This window comes from Oncorhynchus masou, chromosome 18 (genome assembly GCF_036934945.1).
Source record: "Oncorhynchus masou masou isolate Uvic2021 chromosome 18, UVic_Omas_1.1, whole genome shotgun sequence".
Classification (NCBI taxonomy): Eukaryota; Metazoa; Chordata; class Actinopteri; order Salmoniformes; family Salmonidae; genus Oncorhynchus; species Oncorhynchus masou.
In genome coordinates, this window is record NC_088229.1 from 30,495,005 (window position 1) to 30,507,572 (window position 12,568).

Here is a 12,568-nt window from a genome sequence, read left to right on the forward strand (position 1 = left end):
CGGAGCTTAAGTATTTCACTGTGTACTGCAACTACATCTTCAACCCAGTGTATGTCATTAAATAGACATCTAATCTACTCTAATCATGAACACACATTTAGGAAAATACATGGAAATGCCCCAAAATTACACATTTTGAAATATTCTGAGCCAAGCATCACTTCGCTGTCACGGCTTCCGCCGAAGTTGGCTCCCCTGCCTGTTCGGGTGGTGCTCGGCGGTCGTCGTCACTGTCCTACTAGCCGCTACCGATCCCTTTTTTGTTTGTCTGTTGGTTTTGTCTTATTAGTTTCACCTGTGTGTATTTTGGTTTAATTAGCTTCCCTATATGTAGTAGTTTGACCCACCCTTGTTTTGTGCGGTATTGTCTTTTGTTACGTGTGTACATATTAGGTCGTGATGTATTTTGTTTTCTATACTGGACACCCTGTGGTTTTGGGTTGTCTGGTATAGTGTCCTGCGCCCAGTATTGTATTGGGCTTATTCAGTTTGGTGTGCAATAGTAAAGCACTTTACTCCGTTACTCTCTCTCTGCGTCTGATTCCTGCACACACACCTAGTCCCGCGTGACATTCGCAACAAACTTCAAAGATGTTTTTGTCACCAATTTTCCCATTGTCAGGTTAATGTTGCATAGCAGAAACTTTTATACTGCTAATTTAACTCATTTACCTGGTCTTGATGATTGGAACCAATTATTTCATAAATCACTATTGAAGCCAGAACAATGACAATTCAACCAAATGTTTTTTTTGTGACAAAAATATGATCAGGTTAATGCGGCATAGCAGCCGTTCTCTCTCTTGTTGCAGTTTTGTTTTAAGCCTGTTATTTTCTGCTGTGGAAGTGAATGTCCTATTTTTCTCCTTACAGATTCTAAGGAGCAGCCGGATATTAAAACATTTATAACAGCAGCACATTTGTTAGACGTGGCGTTACTGTAAGTGCAGTTAAAAGTTTCACATGTTTAAGCTTGACAGCTGCACTGAAAGTGGTTGAGGATTATCCCCTATAAAAACTCCTGCTTACGCACCAACCAGCCCTGTCCATTTTACCATGTCCAATATGCCACTGGATTTTACTGCAGACAATTAGGGATTATTTCACATTGGGACAGACAGAGCAGAGCATGACAACACACAGCATTATCTCACTACAATCTCCATTAACACCATGTCCAGAAACCATTCAATAAAATATTGTAACGTGATGAAAATTAAATATAAGGAAAAAATAAACATCAAAAATGAAATGAATGAAAATATAAATTGTTTTGTTCTGCCAATAAAATAAACTTGAAATGTGTCACATGCCTACTAATATTTCACAGGCTCGTCAATGCGAGAAAGCAGAAGCAGTGAAGCACAAACTTGATTTGAAGGTTAGCATTCAACTTAAGCGCATGATAAGTGTGTCTCCGGAAGGAAATGTATTTTATTTTCCTTTAGAAGAACATCTTCTTAAAGAATTAAGAAGCCGCTACAGTTCCAGGGCTGTTTTTTATACCTAAGACGTAACACACCATAAATTATTTGTTTACTTCTAATTAAAGCCATATGTCTGGGGAAAGAATGGGTGTAGGCTTAATAAAAAATGCAGGGCCTAGACATGACTGCTCTCTGTAAAGTAAGTGGAACTGTGGTGCGTCTCCTCGCCAGCCAACAACAAACAATTCATATCACTGCGATTCTTCTGTTGCTTTGTCATTTCTTCTCATTCAGTTTCCAGGAATGAGATTTAATTCAATTCCAGTGCAGCCCTCTTCCTAGTGGAACGGCAGATATGTGATTTATGGTGAAACGTTGTCCCCCTGGGGTGGAGGTCCCTTCAGCTGCTTGCTCTCTCTCTCTAACAGCCCTGCAATGACGCCATGAGAAATCCAGTGGATCAGGGACCTGCATTAGTGACTGTTCTTTGTGGGGACAAAATGGACTCAACACATCTTCAATTAGCAGGTGAGGAGTCCTCTGTAATATATGATCAAGTGAAATGGGGATAGAAACTGTCAGAGGAGAATGTAGCGAGGCACTAAAGGCACTAGAGGGACATGGGTGAGAAACAGGAGATTGGGGGCTCACATTAACCCGAAGAGAAAGCCACGCGTTGAGCACATGGCTTCATTTAAACTTGAGAACAGGTTTTTTCTAAGGAATAAGCCCAGGAGAGTGGAGTAACTGATTTAGTCATTTATTTTGGCAGATAGGCTCCCTCCCTACATGCCCAATTCACCACTTCAGGTTATGGGAATTCTATTAAATAAATCCAAGGCCACATTCAAACCACATTATTTACATTTTTTTGTTTCACCTTTATTTAACCAGGTAGGCAAGTTGAGAACAAGTTCTCATTTACAATTGCAACCTGGCAAATATGACCTCTGTGTTCATTCTGACACTAAAAGGCAAAGTTTCAACTTGTTAAATTATTAATTGGACGGAGGAGATTAAAAAATCCTTTCATAACACATGTAAATCATCTACTAATAATGTCATTACATAACTAAAATGGCTGTGTTGGGGTTAACTGGGAGGCATTGGGACACAGAGACAGGATCAATTGAGCACATTCATTGATATGGGGAGGGTGGGGGCGGTAACGGCCACTAAGGGTCTGGGTTAATTATCTATTTGACTTTGATTAGAGAGAAAGACAACACAAGAGACAATCATGTCTGCTGAGGGGGCTAAACTATTGAAAGGGCAGTCACTTATCACAGGCTTTCTTCACTGTCCTTTTTACTTTAACCTTGAACCATGTTAATCTGAAACACCTTCTCTCAAAGACATCGGACAACCTTTTCAGAATGTGCATTTGCTGCTCTGCAAAATGTTGAATAAAAGAAAGGCTGTCTTCAAACAGTAAACATTGCAGATGTTCCATATTACATTAAAAGCAAAAGCATATGATATTTTCATGTAATAGTAGTTGCTCTCAATGATCCTCTAATTATAATAATACGCTGACAATCCCAGTCTTATTTAAACTAACGCAGAGGTACCTTCACCATTCAGTGAGCACTTTACATTAATAACTGAACAGATACTGACATATGATGGCGTGCTGTCATTTCACGGTGTGCTTTCATCATTTATAGAACATTAATGAAGTCTCTTGAGTAGGGGAAGTTTCCACAAGATAAATGCCACATGAGACATCCTAACCAATGCCCCACTCAACAGATAGAGTAGCAGAGAAATCACTAAATAAGCCTGATTTGAATCACACTGCAAATCCATCTTCCAGTTTCCTGTTGTTGCCATGGACACAGACCATTTCCCAGGGTGCATTTTTTTTCTCCTCTACCCTGGCTCGACTAACATGATGGCTCGAGGCTAAAGAGCCCTGGAGGAATAGCAGACAAAGCAGAGACAACAAGTAAAAGAAAGGGAAGCAGGTCAAAGCTAGTCTCCCAAACAAGAGTGTTTTTGGCAGGGGGTGTTTTTGAACAGCCATCTCCCATGGCAACCCATCTTCCCAAGGGAAGGGGAGCTCTGGCAACACAGTTTAAGAATTAAGATTTAACAACCCCAAAATTTCACTGCATCATTTTTCGGAGCATCACTCCAATACGTGTCATAACAGTAGCAAGACAAGTGATAAGTGCCTAGATAAATGTAGATATTACAAATCAGAGGAGCACATGACAACCCACAACACAGTTTTCATATGAAAACTCATCATACCACCTTCAAAAGCTTGAGGCAGTGCATTCAGATTGATAAGTGCCTTAAATGAGGTCTTGAGAGTTATGTCACACAGACATACCAAAATAAAGCTCTCTATCCGTGAAATGAGAGCAAGGGTTGAATGGGGCCATTGCAGACATCTGTGTTAAACACTGAAATATACAGCTGAAATAGCTACCTCATGATCAAAAAAGCAATATCCCACAAAGGACTCAAAATAAAAAACCTCAAGACCAAAACTGCTTTAGAAAGTTCAGTATATTATTAGTTTCATTTTAGGACCTGTGACCGCATCGATTGGCCTAGAAAAAGTAATATCAAAGATATCGAAGAAACCACAATGAGTTTTAGTAGTCTGGTCAGAAATTCTAAAAATTAAAGACAATCTAAAGCACCAAGCAAAGTGTGTGCTGAAAACGTGGCTCATTGACTGGGCTTGAATAGGAGATGCCCATTGTGGTCCATGGAAGCGAGTCATCCCAGTAATTTGAGTTACCTCCTGCACATGAATGAGCAGTCTGAGGTTGCCTGGCCTGGCCTGTACCCTGCTAGGAGGAACAAAGCCCTGCTCTCTGTTTCTCATGGGCCCCAACACTGTGAGATGACACAACTCAGACTCCACCGAGCATATGACCTGAGTGTGTCTGCTGTCCCACTGACTGAATGTGCCTGTCACCCCATCTCAATTTGACCCAATCAAATTCCCTTTGTTTCTCTGTTTGAGCATCATAGGGGTTCAAGTAGACAGCCAGCCTGACAGACAGCACGTTGAAGCCCCCTAAAGGAGCAGAACACGAGTGGATGGGAATAGAAGCGGATTGTGTCACACAGGGATGACGCTTCACCAGAGAGGAACAGAGGTTGGACGTATGAATCGGGCACAATTCAGCCATTCAATCTATTCATCACTTTGCTTGATCTCACACTAATTGCGTTGTGCAGTGGTTGTCACAAGGTCATGTAAAAAATGTTGGGGATATCGCATTAATATGCAAACAAATGTCACTTTCAAACTAGTTTGGCAAAATCTATGCTAATTATTACATCATCAGTCCGAAGATTGTTATCTTGATTAAAGTATGGATGGCAGGGAGAAATATAAAAGGACTGAATTAATTTATTTGTAATTTAAAAAAAAATGGATATCATTGAGGTCTTAGGCTCAGAAAAAAAGATTTTCATCTATCTCTGGACATTATCTAGATATGTAACACAGTGACAAAACCAGGCCTTAGTGTGAGAAATGTAACATAATGAAACAGTTTCAGGACTTTCCCATGGCTTGCTATTTGAAAGACGTGCTTACATTTGTGGACCTTTCATTGAAATCCACTCAGGGGATTTCTGCTCTACTTTATCGGTGTTACTTAGTTTTTCCGTTAATCATATGTCAGAGAAACCCCCTCCATATTGTGGCCATTACACTCAATAAATTAAAGTGTACACTATGCAGCAGCCACACATGCTTCTCCCTTCGCAGGAATAACCTTCTCCCCGGAACTGAACACATCACTCTGTCATGATGTACCCAGTCAATTCATTTACAGTGGGACTGGAGGAAAAAATGTGCATGATGACAAGTGAGGGAGTGTGAGAGGAGTGGCAGAGGGCCAGCAATATTTAGACATTTCCTGAGCTCCTACTAGCTGCTGCCCAGGGGTCATCCCAGGGGTCAACAGGAAGGATCACATCTGGAGCAGCTGTCACCTGTCACTTCCTGTGTGGAGCAGACTAGAGCGGGCCAGGTGGACTGGGTGACAGCAGGCAGCTTCCCACTAGTTGGGCTGAACCCCGGATCTCTTAGTGGTGCTATTAAAAGTCCATAATAAACTGGCTGTATTGCTGCTAGACTTTTACATTCCAACAGCATCTGGCCACCCTGATGTTTAACAGAGCCTCCATTATTCTCACTTTGATTGGTATCAAATGTCACCTTGGAAATCTGTGCAGCAGTTCTGGAATCAATTAATTCTGTTAAAGTTGGCATCAACTGAGGCAACTTGATCACACAAACCAACCAACCATTATCCCCCCCCCAATACATTCATTTAGCCTTACAAGATATGAATGTAAAGTGATCCACTTACTTGTTGTGAAGAACACACCATCCACAGTGGGGATCTCCAGAGCCCAGACAGGTCTTGCAGGTGGTGTACTGGCCACAGCTCTCCACAGGTAACCTGCTCACCTGCAGAGCACAACAGAGCTTCAGCTTACCATCTGATTCAACCCACACACACCCTCACAGGCTCACGCTAGCACGCTAGCACTGTGCTTTTCACACATACAGGTTTTTTTTTTAAATGCGAAGAGAGTGTCAAACAAATCTAAATCCAAGCCATAACCATGAATTTGTCATGATAGCATTAAGTTTACGTAAGATTTTCTGCTATGAAACAAAACAGAGTGAAAATTTTATGCTCACAATTTTCATGGGTTTTAGGGCACATCCAGGCTTCACAGACTAAACCATTCCCCGACACAAGGTCTGAATCAATTTATTAAACTGTGGCTTTCGACACAGACGTCTCGGATGCTGAAAATCTTTTTTTAGCGTAAGAGATGATGTGGATGCATCAGACCAAAAAACTGTAAGCACTACACTACACTAGACTACACTACTTTACACTACACTGTATTTGGTTCAGTGACACCAGCTAAGCCTCCAGCCTCTGCAGTGATAGAGTGGGTCAATTCAACAGTGTTAGTAAACATTTCAAGCCTTTAAACGCTAGACGACTTATTCAACATACCACCCATGGCTAACTAAGAGTGACACAGTGCAGAGTCAGTGGAAAGACTCATTTGCGGGTGTTCCCTTGTCGTAAACAGGCACAGTCTAATGGGTTGCCTTGAATGATTGATTTAAATATATAAAAAATATATTTTAGTGATCATCCCCCTCCCTTTGGCATCAAGTGAAACCATCCTTTTACATTTCCAGATGTCACTGGGTGATATGCCACGTACACCGTATGCACAACGCCGTTCTCTGCATGTCAATCATGTGCCCGGGAAAGGACTTTAACAAAGACATCCTTGCCACTTTCTTCTCTCCTAAAGTGCTGAAATGCTTACGCTGAGGGTACCTAATCTCCTTTGATCGCCTTAATTTTTTATAATTTTGAAACAGAGAAAAACACAATCCCGCCCAAAGGGATGTGGCGTTGCCTTTCAAGTTGCTGAGCTTCTGGTTCCAAGTACTGCTGCAGTGGAGAGGGCTACTAGCATTAACGCTAAGCGTTAAGCCTGGCAGGCCCTGTGGAGCACAGGCCTGCCTCTCTGCCTCTAGTGTCAGGGAGTCAGGCGGTGGGTGGGCGAGGTGTTATGCCGAGATCTGTGCTTCCTGTCCCATGCTAATTTATGCAGCAAAGAGCCAGCATGTAAACACACCACCAGCACCGACATGTTTTATAATCCTCTGCCCTAAGTCTCCGTTTATGACATGATGCTCGGCTTTCAGCATCCCACAAGCACCTTGCAGACAGACAACTCACAAAGGGATGGAATTAAACAAGTCCATTTTATTGAAGCTGCAATATGTAACTTTTTGGGCGACCTGACCAAATTCCCAAAGAAATGTGAGTTATAGATCTGTCATTCTCATTGAAAGCAAGTCTAAGAAGCGGTATATCTGGTCTCTGTGCGCTATTTCTATGCTTCCTGTTCTTAAGTTCAGTTTTTGCATCTTTTACTTTCAGTTTTGTACACCAGCTAAAACCAGCTGAAAATGCAATATTTTTGCTTATGGAAAATATATATCACAGTGGTTTAGATGGTAATAAAAGCAGGCTGTCCACTGACTACTATCTTTTATCCTTTTTATGTATGATGGTTATATATTATATATGTACAGTACTGTTAAAGTTAGTGTATGAAAATAGCATCATCAACTGCCATACATTAATCTGTGTTTAAATTGGGCCCATGTGAAAGGCAGAGCGCTATAGGAGTTCATCTTTGATCCAATGTATTTACCTCTCTGTGATGACCTACAACAAGAGGGTCGTTATGGGGCTGAGGTGCCCTCACACCAACCTGTGCACCTGCCTTTAATGAAATATTCAAATCACCCTGCAATGCTCTGCTCTGCCGGTCAGTGTTGCCTATTAATTATTTACCTACCGCAATTCATTCACATTTCATAAATACTGAAAACGTAAGCAGGAGGCAGGCTCTGAAGACGCATGTACGGTACAGTAGGCAAAAATCCCAGTGCAGGAGTGGTTTTAGAGAAGATGAGAAAGAGGATCGACTCTACATGCTTTTCTTTAATCAGTTCCAGATAAACAGCTCTTAATACACATTCTGCATACAAAACAAATCAATTGGGAATCATTTGACACACGCTTAAGCATCGGAGTACCTCACATTTAATCATTATAGGGAAATATCAATATCTGGACCAGACCCACGTGGTTTTACTCCATCATGCGTAAGGAGGCCCATTGTTTGAGTGAATGAGCTCGGCCGCACAGAGCAGTGCCATTCTCCCTCTATCAGATTCTATTCTTTCATTCTGGCATTAGGGGATCCTCCTCTCCCCTGTGATTCCTGTCCTCGTGGCCACCCCACCCCCCCCATGCTCCAGGAGGGGCTGCTCTATTCCTTTGATCATGCACCACTTCCCTCTAACATCAGTCTCAATCTAACAACTCTGGATTATAGCTGGGAGTTTAGAGAAAAGTTGTATTTTTTTTGCTGTCCACTAAACTGTAGTACTGAGGTTTTAATAAGAGCTCTACAAGCTGCGTGGCGTATATCTACTTATATAACACTGCGCCAAAATCATATCTCCTCATTTCGACGACGCAGACCTTTTCTAAATCACAAGACAGCCTGCCAAGTCTCCTCATTGGAGGGCTCTTTCTTTCTTTTCTCTGAGACATGCATTCTGGCGGCAAAAAGTGAACGGCCAAAGATCAAATCTTTGTGAGAACTGCACAACGACAGCAATTCATCCTTTCTTTCAATGAATTGCTCAATTCCGAACAAAACAAATAACCTCTGAAAGATGTATTATGCAGGGAACCAGCATCATTATTGTGCGCAGCTGCGTGTACTGTATGTATGTGGCTCTCTTCTAGTCAGCTGCAGAGGAACTTGGTGTGTTAACCTTCCTATCCGATCCTCAGCTGTACAATAAGACCTCTTAGAATAGAGCTATTCTGCAAGCCTCTCCATGGAGACACTTCCCCGAGGTTTCCTATTAGGGAACCAGCTGAGGCAGAATTCAAAGACAGAACTGGTGTTTCATATTCCGTCTTCCTGTCGCGCAGATTCTAAAACAACATAACTGAAATTCCGGTTAGGTTTTAAAACAAAGCAGACTGTTGACAGTGCCTGAGTCTAATTTGATTCCTTTTGACAAATGTATCTTGATATGGCCAAGATAGGTCATCATAGCGCAGAACAAATATTTTCACACGCATTATGATTGGAACCATGAAACAAAAGTAAATCTCTCGAGAAGTAAATCAGCTAGAGATGACATAAAGGTCTGAGAATCTCTGAAAGAAAGACAACACTGTATTAAACTGTGGTGGTTTAATGCTGGAACAATCTACTGTAGACGAGTTCATACTTTTCCTTTCTCACATCCTAAAATAAAACTATGGATTGTCTTTTGTGGTCAGTGCTTTCTTTATGCTGTGTGTGTGTTTGTGTGTGTGTGCGTGCTTCTCTCACCTGTTTGTCACTCAGCAGGTAAATGTATTGGTAGTCAGGGCTGAATACCATGTCACGCAGAATAGGTTTCCCTTCAACCACTGTAACGGTCTCATACAGCAAAGCACTCTGGGATGGGGGAGGTATGCCATCTACTCGGATCTAAGGAAGAAAGAGCCAACAAATTGCAAAATAATTTCATAATTTTTGAATTACTATTTCATGAATCATGACTATGTAATATCATGTGGAGATTTGTTATACACCAAACTGCATGTGGGGAACTTTGTAAGGTTTACAAACATATATATATGTTTTATTTTGCTTTGCATCAGACACAAATAACATTCCACAAATCTCCCACAAATCCTCAGCTCTTTCGATGACCTAGAAAACAAATTCAGAGGAATTCTGAATATGGATGGTAGAGGGGGGCTGATGAGGAGGAATATCCTCAATATGTAAGATCAGTAAAAAAGATTAATCAAATTTTAATGATGCTTACTATACACAAACAGTAACACACACACACACACACACACACACACACACACACACACACACACACACACACACACACACACACACACACACACACACACACACACACACACACACACACACACACACACACCCCCACTGTTTCATCATTACCACCTTCTCTGTTTCCTTACACTGATAATTAGAACGCTGAGCGGGCTTGGTAAAGGAGTTCTAAAAATGTCAAATTCGCATAATCTTTGATGTGATTGGGAATAAATGCTGTGAGCTTTGACAACTGCAGTTACAGCTGCAAAGCTCACCCATATTCACATCCTTTATTCAGGAGGGGAAAAAAGGTGGCAGCTTGCTTTTCTGTCCTAATCAATTGTGATGGAAATGTGACAGGGGGAGGAATGGAACGGTAAACAAACCAAATGAATGCAGAGGAATCCATTTTGAAAGAACATGAAATAGAAACGTAGAAATCTAAGGACAGATAAAGTGGAGCAGATGTCAAGGTGACAAGCTTGGCTTTCTCCTAAATATCTAGGTCAGCCTGAAGTGACAAACATCGTTAGTCTGTTAATTAGCTGCCTCCTCATTGCTGCAGTCTTAGTAATTAGTGTTGACAAGGTGGCATCAATTAGTCGAAGGCTGCCATATTGGATGTCACAAGTTTCTGGCCAAGATGAAGACTGACTGAGACCATGTCCCCCCCAAAGCAGTGGGACAGCAGGGATGGAAAAATATGACGTTTATTGTCAGCGCTTTGTCAGTTCAAGTGATACCAGCTGCAGTCATCTCACACCCAGCTATCCGCTGCCATGTTCTTCATTTTCACAACTTTCCAATGCAGCACTATTAGCATGTTCCTCTAGCCAGTTAATTTTTTAAATCCAGGGCCATTTGAAAATTTGGGAAATGGATCCTGGGGCTTATACCTGATTACACATGATCAAATATGAGATGTTAAAACACTTTACATGGCTGTTACGCAATACTTTACATACAAACATTCAAAGCTATGATGTAAAATGCCCTCAGATCAAACTGAAGAAAATCTTACTCATAATTAGTTGACGTCGTGATCAATAGTCTCAAAATCAAATCAAATCAAATTTTATTTGTCACATACACATGGTTAGCAGATGTTAATGCGAGTGTAGCGAAATGCTTGTGCTTCTAGTTCCGACAATGCAGTAATAACCAACAAGTAATCTAACTAACAATTCCTAAACTACTGTCTTATACACAGTGTAAGGGGATAAAGAATATGTACATAAGGATATATGAATGAGTGATGGTACAGAGCAGCATAGGCAAGATGCAGTAGATGGTATCGAGTACAGTATATACATATGAGATGAGTATGTAAACAAAGTGGCATAGTTAAAGTGGCTAGTGATACATGTATTACATAAGGATGCAGTCGATGATATAGAGTACAGTATATACGTATGCATATGAGATGAATAATGTAGGGTAAGTAACATTATATAAGGTAGCATTGTTTAAAGTGGCTAGTGATATATTTACATCATTTCCCATCAATTCCCATTATTAAAGTGGCTGGAGTTGAGTCAGTGTCAGTGTGTTGGCAGCAGCCACTCAATGTTAGTGGTGGCTGTTTAACAGTCTGATGGCCTTGAGATAGAAGCTGTTTTTCAGTCTCTCGGTCCCAGCTTTGATGCACCTGTACTGACCTCGCCTTCTGGATGATAGCGGGGTGAACAGGCAGTGGCTCGGGTGGTTGATGTCCTTGATGATCTTTATGGCCTTCCTGTAACATCGGGTGGTGTAGGTGTCCTGGAGGGCAGGTAGTTTGCCCCCGGTGATGCGTTGTGCAGACCTCACTACCCTCTGGAGAGCCTTACGGTTGAGGGCGGAGCAGTTGCCGTACCAGGCGGTGATACAGCCCGCCAGGATGCTCTCGATTGTGCATCTGTAGAAGTTTGTGAGTGCTTTTGGTGACAAGCCGAATTTCTTCAGCCTCCTGAGGTTGAAGAGGCGCTGCTGCGCCTTCTTCACGATGCTGTCTGTGTGAGTGGACCAATTCAGTTTGTCTGTGATGTGTATGCCGAGGAACTTAAAACTTGCTACTCTCTCCACTACTGTTCCATCGATGTGGATAGGGGGTGTTCCCTCTGCTGTTTCCTGAAGTCCACAATCATCTCCTTAGTTTTGTTGACGTTGAGTGTGAGGTTATTTTCCTGACACCACACTCCGAGGGCCCTCACCTCCTCCCTGTAGGCCGTCTCGTCGTTGTTGGTAATCAAGCCTACCACTGTTGTGTTGTCCGCAAACTTGATGATTGAGTTGGAGGCGTGCGTGGCCACGCAGTCGTGGGTGAACAGGGAGTACAGGAGAGGGCTCAGAACGCACCCTTGTGGGGCCCCAGTGTTGAGGATCAGCGGGGAGGAGATGTTGTTACCTACCCTCACCACCTGGGGGCGGCCCGTCAGGAAGTCCAGTACCCAGTTGCACAGGGCGGGGTCGAGACCCAGGGTCTCGAGCTTGATGACGAGCTTGGAGGGTACTATGGTGTTGAATGCCGAGCTGTAGTCGATGAACAGCATTCTCACATAGGTATTCCTCTTGTCCAGATGGGTTAGGGCAGTGTGCAGTGTGGTTGGGATTGCATCGTCTGTGGACCTATTTGGGCGGTAAGCAAATTGGAGTGGGTCTAGGGTGTCAGGTAGGGTGGAGGTGATATGGTCCTTGACTAGTCTCTC

General features: G+C 42.3%; 1 protein-coding gene across 2 annotated transcripts in view; it reads right to left on the reverse strand.

The window, feature by feature from the left end:
- Positions 1-12,568, reverse strand: part of LOC135504387 (plexin A3) — a 135,398-nt gene that overhangs the window by 58,942 nt on the left and 63,888 nt on the right. For both annotated transcript variants that reach the window (XM_064922941.1, XM_064922939.1), the window contains exons 4-5: positions 9,375-9,515; positions 5,774-5,874 (exon numbers count right to left, since the gene is read on the reverse strand). In XM_064922941.1, the coding sequence (XP_064779013.1) occupies positions 5,774-5,874; positions 9,375-9,515 (242 nt within the window). The remainder of the gene's footprint in view (positions 1-5,773; positions 5,875-9,374; positions 9,516-12,568) is intronic.